The 19,949-nt window shown below is 41.3% G+C and overlaps 1 protein-coding gene across 3 annotated transcripts in view; it reads right to left on the reverse strand.

The window, feature by feature from the left end:
- Nucleotides 1-4,011: 4,011 nt before the first annotated feature.
- HTR1E (5-hydroxytryptamine receptor 1E) overlaps nt 4,012-19,949 on the reverse strand; it is a 97,307-nt gene continuing 81,369 nt past the window's right edge. Inside the window, exons 1-2 of one of the 3 annotated variants that reach the window (XM_059889845.1) lie at nt 16,733-17,087; nt 4,012-10,457 (exon numbers count right to left, since the gene is read on the reverse strand). In XM_059889845.1, the coding sequence (XP_059745828.1) occupies nt 9,156-10,253 (1,098 nt within the window). In that variant the 5' untranslated portion in view covers nt 10,254-10,457; nt 16,733-17,087 and the 3' untranslated portion in view covers nt 4,012-9,155. Of the gene's footprint in view, nt 10,458-16,732; nt 17,088-19,949 lie in introns of those variants that run through there. The other 2 variants (XM_005210904.5, NM_001112674.1) reach the window with 2 other exon arrangements.

Here is a 19,949-nt window from a genome sequence, read left to right on the forward strand (position 1 = left end):
TTGCTGGTTCCTTACTGAGTGCTTAACCATGAACTGGAAACAGTTGGGATCACTGGTCTGCTCATTATTAGGCTGCTCAGGAGTCTAAATTTTCCTCAGAGAACTGTCTCCATCCTCATTCCTTTGGGTGTCTTCATGAAGTAGCTTTGCCTAAATCATCCCTTGACATATGACTACTTGATACCATACAAAATGGACAAACATGCCAACCTGATTTCTTGTATCCATGTTGTTTATCCATTTTCTGAAGGACCGTTCCTTCTCCTCCATTCTTCAGAGCCTCTGGTATGACCTTCCTTTCCCCTGAGAATCAGATGAGCAAATGCTCTCTGCTGCCTCATCCCTTCCTCATCCTCTTAGCAAAGGCAATGCTTAAAATCCCCTCTAAAATTCTGTTTTATCTAATGGAAAATAAATATGATCAGATTTCTATAAATCTGCCCCTAAGACCAGGGTCTCATACATATATTAAGTTAACCTCTCTCTTGGTAAATGTCACATTGCCCTTGAAAATATGTGGGCTATTTTCAAATATTTTTGATGTTGATTTTTTAACATAATTCCACAATGATAAGAGAACAGACTATATGATTTCAACACCTTGAGACTATGAAATTTTTGCACCTTGTTTTAAATCCCTGGATATGTTCCACTGTTTATCCTAGTTTATGGGAACTTGAATAGAACTTCTGTCCTGCTGTTGTGTGAAAATTGTATAAATCTTAATTATGTTGAATAGGTTCATAGTGCCTTTCAGGTCTATTATATCCTTCTACTTTTTATATATTCATTCTATTAATTTTTGATAGTTTGATATTGAAACTCCAACTAAAAATTTTAATTCATCTAGTTAAAAAATAATTGCAATATATGGTAGAACTATATGTAACTTTGTTCTATATTTTCTAAGTCTCCTGTAAATGTGTTATCATATTTTAATAATGTAAAAAATAAAAAAGAGAAAAAGTGCAATCCAATATACAGTAGGTACAGATTTTTTCAAATATTGTTTGATTCTGCTTATATGAGGTACCTAGAACAGACAAATTCATAGAGTCAGAAAGTACATTGGTAGATGTCAGAGATGAGGGAATAGGATAGAGAGGAGGAATGGGGAGTTGATATTTAATGGGGACAGTTTCAGTTTAGGAAGGTACAAAATTCAGGAGATGGATGATGGTGAGAGTTGCACAACAGTGTTAATATACTTAGTGCACTGAACTGCACAGTTAAATATGGTTACAATAGTATGTTTTATATTATCTGACTTTTAACACAATAAAAAAAAAAAAAAAAGCTTTAAAGAAAAAGACCAGTGTCTCCTAGTTTCCCACCTGGATTATCTTCCCTCTTTCCCCTTTTGTTTTCTTCTTGCAGAGCTCCCAGTGCTTAGGTAGATGTCAAATTCATGCCAGATTCTCACTTGGTGTTTGTGGACCCAAAACCAACACCAAAATTATCTTCTGACGTCTGCTCTTTCTATTGCTGTAGTCTTGCTTTCTTCATGTCACTGCTGTTGTCCCTTTTTCTTTTTCAATTAAAAGTTTCCATTATCTACTCACACCCATAGCAGGTGGTCAATCAATAATTTTGATTACCTAAGACTCTGTTGATATTATTTCCCAGCTCCTCTTGTCACTGTTCCTTTTGTAGCATCAGTGTCCTGATGCCTTCTTTTTTTAAATACATGTTTGACAATTCCACTTCCTCATGAGAAGGTACCCTCCTTACCCAGGACATAGTTTCTAAATTTCTTGAAGCCTGTAATCAATGTGTTCACTTCAATTAAGTTCAACAGACATATAAATTATATATATTGAATACTACTATGCACCACCCTCTGTTCTGGGTGCTGGAAGCTTCCAGAGAGGCAGCAGATTACTTACTTTCCTGAAGCAAAGGGAGTTTCAGAGTGATTCCCTTCTATTCTGAAGGGAGGGATTTCAAACCCATCCCCCACCACCCCACTTTTTTTTTGGCAAGGCTGAAACCTGCTGTGTACTTTCTGGAGTTTATGGAGAGAAAAGAGGATGATTTAGGGACATTGTATGATTTAAGTGTCCCAGGAACATCCAGTATCTTCCTTCCTACCATTTAAAATTAGCTCCTCCTACTGACAGGTATCTGAAGCCCTCTTTTAACTTTTTTTTTTTGTTCACACCGTGCAGCATGGAGGATCTTTGTTCCTGGACTAGGGATCCAACCTGCATCCCAAGCAGTGGAAGTGTGGAGTCTTAACCATTGGACCCCTAGGGAAGTCCTCTAAATCTGGGGTTCTTAGGTCAGTCTATATTTAGTCTTCAAAAACCTTTTCATCAGATAAAGACATGAGCCAGTTCTGTCAAATAACAATACCTCCTCTGTGATGATAGACATTTTATTGGGTCCCTCTTCTGGATGATCTCTATCACTGTCATGGGAAGCTCTTTACCCATTGTGTCTGTATTTGTTGGCCTGACCCTCACTTTGATATTGAAAAAGTGAAGATGAAAATGTTAGTTTCTCAGTCATATCCGACTCTTTGTGATCCCATGGACTGTAGCCCGCTAGGCTCCTCTGTCCTTGAAATTCTCTAGGGCAAGAATACTGTAGTGGGTAACCAATCCTTTCTCCAGGGGACCTTCCTGACCCAGGGATCGAACCCAGGTCTCCTGCATTGCAGGTGGATTTTTTACCATCTGAACCATCAGGGAAGTCCCCACTTTGTTATTGGGCAGATTTAAATTGGTCTTAGCAGTCCCTTGGACTGCAAGGAGATCCAACCAGTCCATTCTGAAGGAGATCAGCCCTGGGATTTCTTTGGAAGGAATGATGCTAAAGCTGAAACTCCAGTACTTTGGCCATCTCCTGCGAAGAGTTGACTCATTGGAAAAGACTCTGATGCTGGGAGGGATTGGGGGCAGGAGGAGAAGGGGACGACAGAGGATGAGATGGCTGGATGGCATCACTGACTCTATGGATGTGAGTCTGAGTGAACTCCGGGAGTTGGTGATGGACAGGGAGGCCTGGCATGCTGCAATTTATGGGGTCGCAAAGAGTCGGACATGACTGAGTGACTCAACTGAACTGAACTGAACTGATGACTTACAATAAAATTCATAAGCAACACTTTCATGAGGTGTAGTCTTTAAGTTCTCAAATATCCCCAAGCCAACAGCTGAATTAATTAGGCTCCTGAGTATCCCGCATTCCTGCTGATATACCTGGGGTTTCCAGGAGGTGGTGATAATGGTATTCTGGGTGGCATAATTCTTTACTGAATGGGACTGTTTTTTGTTTTTAATTGCAGGATTTAGCCTCTTTTGTCTCCTACCATAAAATGTCACTGGTGTTCTCTGCTGAGATTACTACATGTGATCACACACATTCCCAGATACCTCTTAGAACTACTGTGCAATGCTGGGACATCTCATTAATTACTTTCCCTTATTTCCTGATAATTATAGTTGACAATTTAGGCACAGGGCCTTTTCACCTGTTGTTTATAGTGTCCCCTACAAACTCAACAAGATTTCATCCCATTCCCATATCCAATGACTGTCATTGTCTCAGCAATTTTAATTTAAAAATTACCGTTATTTGTATTTCTATTGTAGTCATATACTCTTTCTTGCTATTTTTTCTAGTGTTCTCACTGTTTTTGCAAATATTTACAGAATGAAGTTATCTGTAGGAGATCTTAAAAATTTAGCAAACACTGCAAACACACGAGTCGATTAAGATCAATGTGATAGCTGAAACTATTAACAAATGACTTGTGCTGGTAATCTGCACAGTTGCTGGGTGTTGCTCTGGGTGTATAAGTATCAGTTTGCAAACTGAAGTTCATAAGTGTGGGGTGCCTATAGAGTTATCCAAAGCTGATAGTAGTATTATATTCTTACTGACACTAGTTTCAAGCAAAGCATCAGGTCTCCAGTGGAGTGATATGTCCAAGAATTCTTTTACCAAGTACACAAGCCCCAAAGTCCTAATTTATTAGTTAATGGAGGTGAATGAAATGTGACTCCTGGGGTTTACTTTTAATCTGCTAATGTTTACCCTAGAAGCACCGACCATATCAGAAGTTACTATTATTTCACTCAAGCTTTAATTTAAGGGGGCAACAATGGTCAGTAGCAACTCACACTATCAGTTAAAGGAGTAAATTGAACAATAGACTTTTTTTAGCAGGTTTGATTTAGGCTAGGAAACATACATGGACTCTTCTTTGCTAAGAACAGAGGTAGGTATGAGAAAGCATATTTAGTTAGGATCTATCTAGTAAGCTGGAAATGAGTTAGTAAGTGAAAATTAGTTATGCATATATTTTTTGTGTTTTTATTTACTTAGACTTGTGAAAGTTTTAAACTCACAATTGCCAAGAATTTTCAATGAAGACTTATGGAGGGTGATAAAAAAGCAAGCAGACATTACAGTCATGATAAATACTAGATTTTCAGCATAGGGACAATCTTAGTTAAATCACCCATAACTTAAACCTCGACATCCTGGTACATAGGTCACCATTGACTGGACAGCCATCTGGCTTGCCCTGTAATATTTGAGCTGCACATGCAGAAACCAATATTCTCTTGTAGAAGGGATGGCTCACTGGCCCCTGGTATCCATTCTCTCCTTCTTCCTTTTATTTTGAAGTGCTCATTTTTGGCAAGGCACATGGTTGCCCAACAAGAAATTCACTCTTAATTCTCTTTTACAGTTTGGTGTGTCCATGTGACTAGTGAAAGTGAAAGTTGCTCAGTCATGTCTGACTCTTTGTGACCTCATGGACTATACAGCCCATGGAATTCTCCAGGCCGGAATACTGGAGTGAGTAGCCATTCCCTTCTCCAGGGGATCTTCCCAACCCAGGGGTTGAACCCAGGTCTCCCTTATTGCAGGCGAATTCTTTACCAGCTGAACCACCAGGGAAGCCCATGTGACCAAGTTATTGCCAATGGAATCCAAGGAAAAATGATGTGTATAATTTCCATGCAACTTACTTAAAAGGAAATTGCTTGGTCTCCATTTCTCTCTCCCCTTTTCTATGGACTGGAACACGGATGTGATGGGGAGTCAGCTTTGGCCATTCAGAAAAGGACCAGCCTTGAGAGGATGGCAGAGTCACAAAATGTAAAGACCCAAGTCCTTGAAGAACACTGTGGAGCAGAGTTTCCTGCTCACTCTGGGCTCCCTCCTACCTCCTGACTGTCATGTAAAAGAGGATCTGTCTTGCTTGAACTGCTGTATTTGGGGGTCTCTTCTTTGGGAACAGCTTAGCTTGAATCCTAACCAATAAAGGATATTCATTTATGTTCAGCGGCATGAGAAATTAATTTTATTCTCATGTGGAAGCATTCCTAGCAGTTTTTGAACAAAGCTGGGATGAGAGGGTAAATATTAAAGAAAAAGGAAGTGTGTATTGCATCATGAGATTTTAAGTTTGGTTTTCTCACTGAGAGAACATTGCACACTTACATTTTTTTCTGGGGACATAATTTCATTCACATTAAGAGATATTTATTGAGTGCCTACTGTGTGTAAAACACTGTTGGAGTTCTTAAGGATACAGAGATAAAACAGACACAGTTCCTGTCCTCAAGGAGCTCACAATCTACTGGGGGCAGACAGCAGAAATACACAAACAAACGCGCAACAAGATAGGAAGCACTTATAATAACAGAGGTCCCCGTGAGGTTCCAGGGAGCACAGACCCCAGAGAGAGGAATTTTATGGTGATAGACAATCTTCTTACGAAGACTTTGCAGAAGAGATCGTGTTTGCACTCCATGATGAAGGATTGGAGGAAGAAAGATGGAAACTTATGGGGTCAGGTTTCTGAAGCAGTGGGGGCAAAATGTTAGGAAGGCTCAGAAAACACAGGAAATATCCAGATTTTTCTGGAATATGATGGGAGTGAGAAGAAGTGCTGAAACTTAGCTTTGGAAAGGTGGCTTGAGGCCACATGGTGAAGAAGCCTTGAACGTTATATTTAGGAATTTTAATTTATCTTATACTGATGGGAAAATAGTGGGGGATTTTGATGCTGATATTAAAAATCAACAGGACATTCTAGGAGAGTGATTATTAAATGTTAGCATGCACCAGAGTCTCCTGGAAGGCTTGTTAAGACAGAGATGGATGCCCCTTGCCTTGAAATTTCTGACTTGGTAGGTTTTCAGTGGGGCCCTAGACTTTGCTTTTCTAACAAGTCCCCAAGTGAAACTAACATGGCTGGTCTGGAGATGTTGCTTTGAGAACTATTGCTCTAGGAAGATGTATATCTGGAAGGTGAGCAGGGGCAGAGTTGTAGATGAGGAGTCCAGAGGTAGGTGGATCAGATAAGAAGATTGGTCCAGGGGAGAGGACCAAGTTATTGAAGAAGGAGGGTGCATATACAAACATTTCTACAGAGATAAATGGGTAATAAAACTTTTATACTGTATGGATGTGAAAGACAAACCACAAAGAGAGAGAATCTCATTTATCTAATGTGAATGATAAAATGAATGGCAATCCTGTTGTCTGGGACTTCCCTAGTAATCTAGTGGTTAAGAATCTGCTTGCCAATGCAAGAGAAATGGGTTCAATCCCTGGTCCGGGAAGATCCCGTGGAGCGACTAAGCCGATACACCACAACTACTGAGCCTGTGCCCTAGAACCTGGGAGCCGCAACTACTGAGCCCATGGGCCACAACTACTGAAGTCCACACACCCTAAAGCCCATGCTCTGCAAGAGAAGCCATGGCAATCAGAAACCCACACACCACCACTAGACGGTAGCTTCCTTTGCCACAACTAGAGAAAGCCCATGTACTGCAATGAAGACTCAGCACAGCTCCCTCCACCCCAAAAAAGAAAACAAAAAGAAAAAACAAATGAAGAATCTTCCTTCCAATGCAGGGGATGCAGGTTCAATCTCTGGTCAGGGAACTAAGACCCCACATGCCTGGGAGCAAGTAAGTCCATGAACTGCATCTGGAGAAAGCCCATGTGCTATAATAAAGACCTAGTGCAGCCCCCAAATAAATAAAACAAAATCCTGTTGTCTGAGACTGAGAAGGTAGAAAGGAGAAGGTTTGAGTGCAGGAAAACAATCATGAGTTCAGTTTAGAAGGGCTGTGTTTGAGGCACTGACAGTGTTCACAAGGAGATGTCCACCAGACTTAATTCATGGGTTATGGTGTGAGAACGAGACAGATCACAATCAGAGAAACATATTTTAGAGCCTCAGGCAAGGAAATATTTGTGGAAATGATGGAGGTTGGAATGGAGTATGAATATACAGGAAGTAAGAACTGATGGTTAACTCCCAGAATGAAGAAAAGGAGGCAAAGAATGAGAAGGTAACTAGAGAAGTGAGAAAGTAAAGGATCCTAGAAGGCACGGGCTTAAACAAGAAAGGGATGGCTAACTGTTTGAACTGATGAGAACAGGAAGTTAGATAAGGACAGAGGGAAGGTCACTAGATTTGCCCATTGGCAAGTCCCCAGTAACCTTTGGGAGATCAGTTTTGGGGGAATTGGGACAGGCATACCCAGATGGCAAAAGAGAGAATAGGCAGTGGCAGGTGAGAACTGGAGGCAGAACAAATGGGTGGATAACTGGAGACTCAGGTGGGAGAACGAGGAGAGAGATGAAGGAGCATAAGGAGGTACTACAGGTGGAGGACTCCGTCCTAGTGCAAAAAAAGACTCGAGCAAATTGATGGCTGAGAGTAAAGAAGAGAGGGGAGAGGAAGCGGTGATGGGAAGGAGATTGAAAAGGAGAGGGAGAGACTGAGAGAAAGGGGCAAGATTATAGAAAAGTTGAGAGGGGATGGAATTAAGGAGTAAAACATGGAGGTGCAGATGGTTGAGAAACCAATGTCTTCTCAACAAAGAAGAGATGCAATCTGGGGGATGTGAAGAAGTGGGAGAGGTCGTGGATGAGAGGTGGGGAGCCCAGCTCTACAACAGTCACTTACTGAGGAATGTGCAAGAATTTACGCACTTTCAGTCCCTTCTGTCAGCACTCTTGACTTAGCGGTGAGCTCCTCCAAGGGACTGGAGCCATTGGTCCTGGTCAGCCACACATTGCGTGGCCTTGGGTCCTGCCTGCAGCCTCCTGGACCCACACAGCAGTCTGGCACGGAAGCCACTGGGGTTCCAGGAGACACAATTTCATACTCACTTCCTGCTGGGTGGTTTCTGCTATAAACATAGATGTTTCAGTGTTTAATTTTTTTTCCATATGCACAACTGATAATTTAATGAGTAACTTTCTCCAACAAAGTTCTTCAGGTAATGTATTCCCTCATCTGATCAATACATCCCTTAATGGGTACAGTAGCTTAATGTTGCTTTAAAAGTTCTCCAGTTTGGCATGTGCTCCCACTTTAATCCTGCTAGAATGGGAGAGTGTATCCGAAGTTTTGCTGTGATGCTTCTGAGAACTAGAGGAGGCCCGATGTGTCAACAACAAAGTGACCAGTTTTGATAATTGTTTCATAATATTATTTGCTTATGTTTCACATTCATAGTCAAAGGCCTAGGAAAGTATTAGCACATTCATTCTAGGTTCTTTTTAGAGAATGAAGATGCTTATTTAATCGTGAACTAAGAGCACTAAGAGGCAGCTATACTGCCAGAAAGGTGCAGGCCATGTAGTCATAAGGAATGACTTCAGGTCAGATCTGCAAGCAGTAGATGACACCACACAACTTAAAAAAAAATCCTTTATGTTATCATGCAATACCCAATGGAATTTTTAAGCGTTTGGATCCATAACCTCAGAATTAATGCCACACACCAAGGCAGGTCATCGTGTATTTGATACATAAGTAATAAAGAATTCTGCAAATGAAGATTTATTTTGGCATTCTTTAATTGCTGGGTTAACTGAAATGGCTAAAGAAATAAAAAGTATGTACTATTTCAGCCTATTATTACTGCTATGAAATTTCTGTTTTTGTTTGATAGTGTTTGTTTGAAATTATGTACCACAAATAAGACCAGAGGTAGAAAACAGCACATGAAATAACAAAACAGGAAAAGAAAAAAAAAGACAAAACAAGACCACACGTACTCACAAACTCTCCTGAACCAACTATGTTCAAGAATTTATAAGCTATATCCCTTACCCCTGTGCACTCACGAGGCTGCTAAAAGTCAAGCCTTCTGAGTTTTTACAATCTAAGTATGTTCTCGGCACCGAATAAGCTTTTTAAAAGCCAGTTTAAAGTCTTCATTGAAACTTGTGTAGAGCAGAGGGTTGATCAGAGAATTCACATAACCAAGCCAGGTCAAAAAATCAGCCACTTCGGAGGACACAGCATAGGTGCTCAGACCTACGATCAACTCTTTGATGAAGAATGGCAGCCAGGATAAGATGAACGCACCCAAAATCAGACCCAGGATTCGTGCTGCCTTGCGCTCCCTGGTGCTGGAGATTTGTTGGCGTTCTCCTGGGTAATCTAGGTCATTGTCAAAGGGAGGAATCCTAATGGAGGTGTGGATCTTCTCAAACTCTGTGGTAGGGTCTGAGGTGGAGAAGTCAGACACACAGAACGTCTGTGTCAGTTTGCAACTGGCGAACGAATTTTGGCTATCTGTGCTTCTGTTGCTTAAATGCCGGCTTGAACCTCTTTTCTGGTAAAGGCTCTTGGCTGCATGGTAAATCCGGTAATAGAGAATCAGTATCAAAGTCAAGGGAATGTAGAATGCCCCAAGTGTGGAGTAGATGGTGTAGATGACGTGGTCGTGCCGGATGGTGCACTGACTGGGGGGCGGGCTGAGTCTGCGGTGGCTCCTCCAGAACAGAGGGGGCATGGAGATGAAGATGGAGATGGTCCAGACCGTGAGGATCATCAGCCCGGCCCTCTTGGCAGTCCTCTTCCTGGCGTACTCGATAGCATTGGTGATGGCCCAGTACCTGTCCAGGGCGATCACACAGAGATGAAGGATGGAGCAGGTGCAGCAGGTCATATCCACACTCAGCCACACCTCGCAGATGAAGTACCCCAGCTTCCAGCTGTCCATGACAATGTACATGATGCTCAAGGGCATGACAAGCACAGCCACCAGGAGATCCGTCACGGCTAGAGAACAGATCAGGTAGTTGGCAGGCTGGTGGAGCTTCTTGGTGGTGCAGATGGCCATGATCACGGCGGAGTTTAGCAGCATGGTCAGGGTGGTGATGATCACCAGAGTCATAGAAATGAGCATCTTCTCCGTAATGGTCTTGGGTCTCACAGCCACACTGGCTTCCGGGGTACAGTTAGTGATGTTCATTTTCCCCTGTTCTAATCTATGCTGTGGAGAAGCTGGTGGTTATTTGTTTCAGCTGAAAACTACGCAGACTTGAATGTCTTTCATTGGTAAAGACTCTGTAATTTCCTCAGCTGTGTCGTCTCTTGGGTTCCATTTTGTGTGGGTAAATAGAAAAACCACAGTACTGTATGCTATAGTCTGAATGAAAAAGCCATGTTCTTTCACCTGGAAGACAAATGACAGTATTTCAGTATTCATAAAATCTTTACATGTTTTTGATATATATTTTTTCTTCTCTGAATGTAAACTCCCTCTTTTTAAAAAATGGAAGTATAGTTAATATATAATATGTTATAAATGTACAATATGGTGATTCACAATTTTTAAAGGTTATACTCTATGTACAGTTATTAAAAAGTATTAGCTGTAGTCCCTGTGCTGTACAATATATCCATGCAGCATTTTTAAAATTTTATTTATTTATTTATTTATTTATTTTTGGCTGTCCTGGGTCTTCATTGCTGCATAGACTTTTTCCCTAGTTTTGGCAACCAGGGGCTACTTTCTAGTTGTAGGGCACGGGCTTTGCATTGCTGTGGCTTCTTGTGTTGCAGAGCACGGGGTCTAGGTGTGCGGGCATCTGTAGTTGTGGCTCCTGGGCTCTAGAGCACAGGCTCAGTAGTTGTGGTCATGGGCTTAGTTGCTCTGTGGCATGCAGGATCTTCCTGGACCAGGGATTGAACCAATGTCTCCTGCACTGGTAGGTAGATTCTTTACTGCTGAGCCACCGGGAAGCCCCCTGTAGCTTTTTTTCAAAAAGGATTAAAAAAAAAAATGGACCATTTAAAAACTATTGAATTTGTTACAACATTGCTTCTGTTGTATGTTTTGGGTTTTTGGCCACAAATCATGTGGGATCTTACCTCCTTGACCAGGGATTAAACCCTCATCCCCTACATTGGAAGGCGAAGTCTTACCCTGGTCTGCCAGGGAAGTCCCTATCCTTGTAGCTTATCTTATATAATAGTAGTTTGTTTGGTATCTCTTAATCCTCTATATTGCCCCTCCTTTCTTCCTTCTCCCCACTGGTAACCACTAGTTCTCTATATCTGTGAGTCAGTTTCTTTTCTGTTTTGTTCACCAATAAACTTCATCCCTATATTATTATTCAAATGCTACTTTTTTAAGTTCCCAAACTCTTTTTGAGGGCGACATTACAGAATTCTAAGTCTATCTTGCCACCCAGATGACTTTCTCATTTATCTTTATACATCTTTTCACACTTGGAACCATATAGTCACATAATACCATGCTTTAAAAATTCTGGGACAATTACCTTTAAAGAAAAAATATACTGTTTATAATAAGCATCTTTCAAACCAGATTTTAAGGTTTCACAGCAAATATTCAACTCCAGAGATATTTTAGTATCACAATGGGATTGTGCAATTTTGTCTAATTATTTCTGACATCTTACATATCCCACTGTGCGTTTCTTTGGAGAAAAGAGAGAAAAAAACATATAACATTCCTTTGATGTTTATGGCTAATTATTCTTAGAGTAATACAGTAAATCAGCTGTGAAACAGCATTATCACCAAGCCCAGAGATGTCTATATTTAAAAAGATGTGTTTACTTTTGGTTAACATTTGTGTTCTCTATTTATCTCTTTGTCTCTCTATCTGTCATCTGTCTACTGGATAGCTGTCATTAAGCTGGGCAGTAAATAAGATAGAGACATTTATTGAATACATAGCTGTGAAGTTAAATATAAATTTGTACTCATGACAACAAGTCAATCAAAATCTGCATAGGAATATTCACAACTGATGACTACTGGTTAGAACAAAAATCAAATCCTCTGATGTGACTCTATGACATTAGGTCCAAGAAAAACCAGTGTTTCAGCAGTTTTAAGAAGGGTTGAAGATTGATGTGGATTAGACCCAACAGACATAATGATTTTAGCAGAGGACGAGGGCAAGAGCCGGTAAAGAGTGATGGTGAAGGTCTTTGGATGAAGTGGGAGTTGAAAGGCAGAGAACAGGAATCTAAATCTCCGGCTTGGATAAGATTTAGCTCTAAATTTACCTTCTCCTGCATATAGCACAAAAACCAAGAAGAGAGGAAATGAGCATCATTTATATTTTAGATACAGAAAATAAAAGGAAATGATAATTTCACTAACAATCAAATGGGGCAATTATTCCTAAGATAGTCTGTATCTTCCTTTGGCATGTGGGATCTTAGTTTCCCTGACCAGGGATCAAACCCACGTCCCCTGCAGTGGGAGTGTGGGGTCTTAACCTCTGGACCACCAGGGAAGTCCATGGATGTGCTCACTTTTAAATGTCTTGTGTTTCTCTAGTTCTTCCAGGGCACTTGTGCCATCAACAACTCCCTGGTTTTTGTAAATCAAATGTTTTCTTACCCACGGGTACCTTACCCTCTTTGTATAATGTTTAAATATGAATTTATATTTGAGACCAGGCTATAATACTGAAAGAGTATGGGCTCTGGAACTAGACAGACCTGGGTTCAGATCCCAGAGGAACCATCTACTAGCTGCTTAGGGAAACCTCTCTACATTTCTCCCAGTGTCCCATGTGTTAATCTCTACATTTTGACCCCTTCCTCTTAAATAAAATGAAATAAAATTGTTTTTTTTCTTCAAATATTTATCCTTAGATATGTGTTTCTTGGGTTCTTGAGGTTTGTGAGATAGACCAAGAAAAAGGCTTTTCCATTCCAATTATAAGATTGGGAGCATGAACAAGCAAAAGAAAACTTTAGAAATTTCAATCTGATTACAGAGGCAATTAGGAAATGCATTAATTTTGCAAGTGTGCAATAAAAAAGTCAAAACTAATTCAGCTTCATCAAACTTTTAAGAGATGCTCTATTTATCTGAGTTTCCATAAGTCCCAACTGTCATTTCTCTGGCAACACCATTTGTTCCTTATTTTGTAACTATTTATTTTTCAACCCCCTCTCCCCCCAGCAAACTATACATTTCTGGAGGGTAAGATCTATACCTCATTTCTTTTTAATTTTAAATTAAATTTAATTTCTAGTTAAGTGAGTAAAAACATAGTTTTCAGGGACTGCATTGTTAGCTCTTTTTAAAAAAAAAATCGATTTAATTTTTAACTGAAGGATAATTGCTTACAAAATTTTGTTGTTTTCTGTCAAACCTCAACATGAACCAGCCATATATATATACATATATATATATACTTCTATATATATATATCTCCCCTCTCTTTTGAACCTCCCTCCCATCTCGCTCCCCATCCCAGTCTCTAGATTGATACAGAGCCCTGTTTGAGTTTCCTGAGCCATACAGCAAATTCCCATCGGCTATTTTACATATGGTAATTAAGTTTCCATGTTATTCTTTCCAAACATCTCACCCTCTCCTCCCCTCTCCCCATGAACATAAGCCTATTCTCTATGTCTGTTTCTCCATTGCTGCCCTGCAAATAAATTCTTCATTAGAGCACAAGAAAAGCTCCCAAGGTGGAGGAGAACAAGGAGAGAGAATTCTATGCCATGACCATGTAAAGAAAATGTATTAAGTAAGAGAGTGTGACCTAAATACTGGCTGGGCAATCTGGGTGACATCCATGGCCTTGACAAGAGGCGTTCAGGTGCAGAGATGGAGATGAAAGGCAGAATGCAGCAGTTTCAAGAGGAAATGGGAGGAGAGGAAATTGAGACATCCAATAAAAGCAATGTTTTCCAGAGTTTTACTGAAAAGGGGAGCAGAAAATTAAGGTGGTGACTGTGGAGGGAAATGTGGAGTCAGGGTTGCTCTCTCTTTAAGATGAGAGGTGTTTTTTTTAAACTGGGCTGTTTATAGTTTCCTTTACTGCTACACTCAATAACTTTTATACTGGGACAGGGAGTGTTTGTGGACTGAGTGGAATGTAAAAGAGGAAGCAGGAAAGCAGTCATGGAGGAGGTCGAGAGTCAGGGGGCCTGGGGACACGGGTAAGTAGCAATTTAAGAGATTACATTGAGGGTGGTGAAGAGGCTAGAGCCTTACTCAGGAAATGATCCAGCCTCAATTGTCTTGGCTTCCTTTACCTTCTTAAGAAAAATAACACCTGTTTTAGAATCACTACCAACTCCATCCTGGAGAAGGAAATGGCAACCCACTCCAGTATTCTTGCCTGGAAAATCCCATGGACTGCTGGGGACCAGCCCCAGCTGATCCAGGGTATTCGAAGGAGAGACGGCCTAGGCGACTATTTATATGCTAATTAGAGATATAGAGAACAATAGAATGAGGATAGCTCAGTAGGAAAATTCAGTGGAGAAAAGAAGCTGAGTAGCTTGGTTTACGCGGGAGACCAATAAAACTTCAAGACAAGAAGTTTGCACCACTTACGTAGGCCGCAGGCGCCCTCTCGAATAGCGGAAGGTGCCTCACCCTAGACACCTTCTCGAGTGGGTCTTAGAAGCCCAGGCATAATTAGTAAGCGTGGTGGGTTCCGCGCTCCAGATGGAGACTCAGCTGGAAGTTAAAGGGAAGAATGACATGGGGAGACCAAGCGTTGGTGAACAAGGCCCGTAGCTTTATTTTTAACAGGGGCTTTTATACCCTAAGTTACTCATAGAGGATAATAGGGGATGCAAAGTCAGCAGTCTTTGATTCTTATCAAAAACCAAGGTTTCTTTCCTGCAAATTTATCGTATACAAATGGTTTAGGTGATTTACATCATCTTCTGGCTAGAAGGCCTACTAACATTTTATGACTCTTGACAAGGACTTATCAACAAAGACTTATTTTCTCTAAGAGTTATTATTTTAAGGTTTGGCACCATCTTCCAAAGATAAAATTGCATTCCTATAGGGCGGATGTGTAATGGGTTTACAACAAAGGAAAGAATTTATTACCTTAAGGGTCTAAAGTTACTAACACCAAGGCCACTACTTATTTTTTACTATATACCAACTATTAATTAATACACATTCAAGGATACAATTCAGGGGATGTGAAAACTTGGCAACAAGCATTGACTCATCAATGAAATCCTTTACTAGTTTATTCTGACAGTTTTTAACTCTCTGAGAGGCTCTAAGCTATTTGAATATCTTAAGCTTCCCGTGCCTCTGGAGGCTAGGAGACTGTAAACAATCGTATGCATAGCTGCAGGAGTCCAGGTAAACTTGTCAGGCGAGTTAGAGAGCCATCTGAGGGGTTTGGATTTAAACACTCCTAATTGCCCAGGAACTTTATTAATTGGAGCTGTAAGTTAACTCTTTGACAGAGAGAGAGCGAGATGGTGGTAGGGGACAGCCCCCAGTAAAGTCAGAGGTGAGAGCACAAAGCAATAAAGTAGGCAGACTCTGGTTTTTTGGGGGAAAATGCTCGAGAATATCCGGGCGGACTCCTGAGGCTCCATCCCGCCTTTGCGTATGCCGAGCCTCCTTCCTCATGACCTTTGTCACGAGCAGAATGCCTCACCGGCTCCCGGCATCGGACAGAGCAGCCTGGTGGGCTATCGTCTATGGGGTTGCGAAGAGTCGGACACAACTGAGCAACTGAGCACTGAATCCATAGGAGGTAGTACGATTTCTAATTAGAACAGAGCTGGTTAAATAGCGTCTGAAAATCTATTAAGTAGCTTTAGCTTCACACCTAGTAGGGGAGGAGGGGCCATAGTAACCCTTAACCCAAAACACATTTTGCAGAACCAATGCAAATACTGATAGCAACATACCAAACTTGTATTAGTCTTTTGGAATGGAAAATTGACTGCAATAATCATAACTAAAAACAGACATATCAGGAGTTGATGCAGGAACATCTTGTGGGTGGTTTTGTAACTTTGTTTCTGCTCTAATCATGGCATTGAAAATACCAGTGCAGTATAAATCCATATCTATTAATAAATTATTTTTCATTAGAATTACCAATAGAAAAGAATTAGTCTATACCAACTGGCTCAGTGCATGATGCTCCCATTCCCATTTACCAAGATACCTCAGAGCCTCTGGTTTATATTATCCCAGTGATGGTCAGAGCACCAGGCACCAGATGAGGTTATGAGCATACTTAAATATTTTTTAATTTCACCATCTTATCTACTATCCTATTGGTTTTCATAACTATTAATAATTTACCATAAATACAGTAAAGTCACCTACATACAAACCTTCAAGTTGTGAACTTTCAAAGATGAGAACATGTGTTCACATATCCAGTCATGTAAGTTAGTTCACATATCTGTAAGTTACTGTACTGTAAGATTAAAAATGTTTAATGTTTATTAAAAATGTTTAATGTTTTATTTTTTGTGTTGGTTTTTTATGTAATATTTTTGTGACAAGTATTATAAAGCTATTACTTTATATAGTACCATGTAGCCAATTGTGTTAGTTGGGTACCTAGGTTAAGTCTGTTTGACTTATGGACAAATTGGACTTATGAACAAATTGGACTTATAAACATACTCTCAGAACAGAACTCATTTCATGTTGGGGACTTACTGTATTCTTTAATCTCTTCTTTGTTTTCATTTTGCCCAAGTTTTTCTGAGCTGTTTTAAAAATGTGTGCCAATTTCTTCTTTTCATTATTGCAGGAGTGGCAGCTTGCCCTCATATTAGTAATTTTATCTTCCTATTTGTTAAATCCACTTCCTCAGTCTTCATAAAGACTGTTCTTTGCCTGTCAAGGGAAAGAAAGGGTGACTAGCAGTGTGTTTCTCAATGTGACTTTTAGTGGGAGCAGAGGTAGATGTAGAACAGATACTAGAGTGTGGGGTTCTTCATTCCCATTTTCTTATTTGTTGACTGATTGAAATTGTGATTGGGACATGAAATGTGGTCATTATGAGGTTACTATATCATAATAACAGGACAATATTATCATTGTAAAAATTCAAACAAAACAGGACATATTTTCAGGAGATGTTTACATACTCTAGACACAAGTCTTCTGTCAGAACAACGTTTTGTGAACATTTTCTTCCACTCTGTGGTTTGCCTTTGTATTTAAAAAAAAGATTTTTTTTTTTTTTTTTGGCCACACCACTTGGCATGTGGGATCTTAAGTTCCCTGACCAGGGATCAAACCTGTGTCCCCTGCAGGTTAGGAACCACAGACTCCTAACCACTGGACCACCAGGGAATTCCTTGCCTTTGTCTGAAGGCTTTCGATAAAGCAGAAAGCTTTAATTTTGAGAAAGGGTAAGTGATCCATGTTTTCTTTGTGATTAGAGCTTCTAAGAAGATTTTTTTTTTTTTTTTATAATCTCAAAGTCACCAGGATACTTTTCTGTATCTTCTTTTAGAAGCTTAATAGTTTTAGGTTTTATGTTCATCTTAGGGGAGGTCACCCAGAGGGCATGACTGCCAGCTGACCCATGAGCTGGAACAGAGCAAAGGGAGGCTCCTCCATCCCTCTCCGGTCTTTAGAACATATGTTCTGCTCACAGTTCCCATGGTGGGAGCCGTTTTCAAGGATGCAGCCTTGAGAAATTAAAGTATTATTGAGATCATCTGGACAGTATATGTGGCTGCATCCAGTTAAGGCCTCTACATAAACTTTAAAGATTCTGGCAGATGGATGCAAAGATGTATTCATCTGGTGGCTGCTTAAGACTAGCCTCAGATACAGGTTCCCTTGCTCAGTTAGCCTCCCACCTACCCATCTGGAGTGGTCTACCTCTTTCTTTGGTCTCTCTTTGCTTTCTACATTTGAGGGCCAATTTCAGATTTCACTCTGGAAATTTCTGAATTTGAAAACCAAAAAAATTAGGAGATTGGAGAAGTGGGTTTTGGGAAAGAGATGTCTGTGGGAGAAGTCCTGAGTTGGCTATTGACCTTTATGTGGGGGAAGGGTGACCTATGTATTAAATGCTCATGGTCCTCTGTGTGTGTCTGTGCACACCCTGGAACCCTGGCTTAGTGAGCTTGTTTGGGGAACTACGTGGTGCACTGCAGCAAAGAAGGGAACTGAAGGGCTGGCAGTGGGCTAGTCTCTAGTGCGGGCAGGTGGGAACTCGAGTTAGAAGTTGTAAGAAGAGCTGAGGTTGGAGAAGGATGTCCGTGGCTCTTCCAGCTTGTGGGCTGACAGACAAGGTGGGAGAGCAGGGTAAGAAGTTAGAGACCTTGGTGCACCAGTTTGCAAAGCTAGAAGGCCACAAGCTGTTGAGGATTAAGGTCTAAGTGGCGGAACAAAGCCTGATTGGGCTGCTAGGACGTGGAATCCCTGGGAAAGAGATTCAAATGAAGAAGAGGATGTTATGGTTGACAATTAAATGGATGAAATGCTCTGTGCTATTTGACCCCAAATGAAAAAAGAAAACACCACCACCAGAGAGTGGGTCAGCCCCCGATTCAGGAAACACAGCGAGAGAATGTACTCCTGCTGAGCTTACTGATAAAGCTGCCAAGTTCCAACAAAAGGCCAGGGACAATATCCCCACCTGGTTGGTATGGCTGTGAGATCCAGGGAGTGATGGTGGTTCTCTGAACAGTCAGGAAGCGGAGAAAATGAGCAACGTGATCACACACCACCCCCCTGCCCCCAGCAGTGCCTGCATAGCACCTAGGGGTTCAGGGTACTTACTCCCTTACAGGTTGGATTATTCTATCCTGCAGGGAGACCTGGCCCATTGAAAGGGTTCTCCTTGGGCATGTGGATCTAGGCAGTAGGTAAGTAAATTATTAGGGAGTTTGGTAAAACAGGCCACCTACATCCCTGTCTTTGAGTCCCGAATGGGTCACATTCACTGCAGGAATGAAAGCCAAGATACCCCAGTCCGCCCCTAGCACCTGATATGAGATACTGATATCCATGCTAAACCTGGTCATAAAATAAGACAATTCATGATGCTGGGCAACTCATTGATTGGAGGAAACTGACAAATTCCAGATACAGGTTTGGGCTGCAAGAAAGCCCCGAGACAGGGCTTCCCTGGTGGCTTCATAGTAAAGAATCTGCCTGCTAATGTAGGAGACATGGATTCCATCCCTGATCTGAGAAGATTCCACCTGCCATGGAACAACTAAACCTGGGCTATAGCTATAGCACACTGTAGCTACTGAGCCTGTGCTCGTGAGCCTGGGAGCAGCCCATGTGTCTCAGCTTCTGAAGCCTGTGTGTCTGAGAGCCCGTGGTTCGCAACAAGAGAAGCCCGCACACTGCAGCTAGTAAGCAGCCCCCACTTCCAGCAACTAGAGAAAAGCCTGACCCAGCAGAGCCAAAAACAAACAAACAAATAAACAAATAAATAAAATTATTTAAAAAATAAAGTCTGGAGACAGAGAAGAAGGTCAGAAAGCCGAAAGGCTATCTTACTTAGCTGGCTGTGAAAGTTACCTAGTAAAAGTAACCTGTAAACATGGTTTTACCTCCTTGCTGCCAGGACCCCATCTAAAAGGATAGACCAGCAACCCAATGCTCCACTGGCTGGCCTATGGAAAGCCTTAAAACCTGAACAGCAGTTCAGACCTGCCCCACCTGCCCCAACCAGCCCTGGTGCCCTGCCAGCTCCAGCAGAGGCCTCAGGGATACAGTCCTATTTGGAATGGTGCCTCACTCCCCAGGTATAGCATGCAGGCAAGATCATATCCAGATCAGGGCCACTGGAGGCTTCCTGTTCTGCTCACTATTCACCGGTCCCCCCAAAATAAACTAAAGGAGACAGTTCTAGTTGATACTGGAGCCAACTGTATTTTAGTATACATGGGCACCCTCA

Source organism: Bos taurus, chromosome 9 (genome assembly GCF_002263795.3).
Source record: "Bos taurus isolate L1 Dominette 01449 registration number 42190680 breed Hereford chromosome 9, ARS-UCD2.0, whole genome shotgun sequence".
Lineage (NCBI taxonomy): Eukaryota > Metazoa > Chordata > Mammalia > Artiodactyla > Bovidae > Bos > Bos taurus.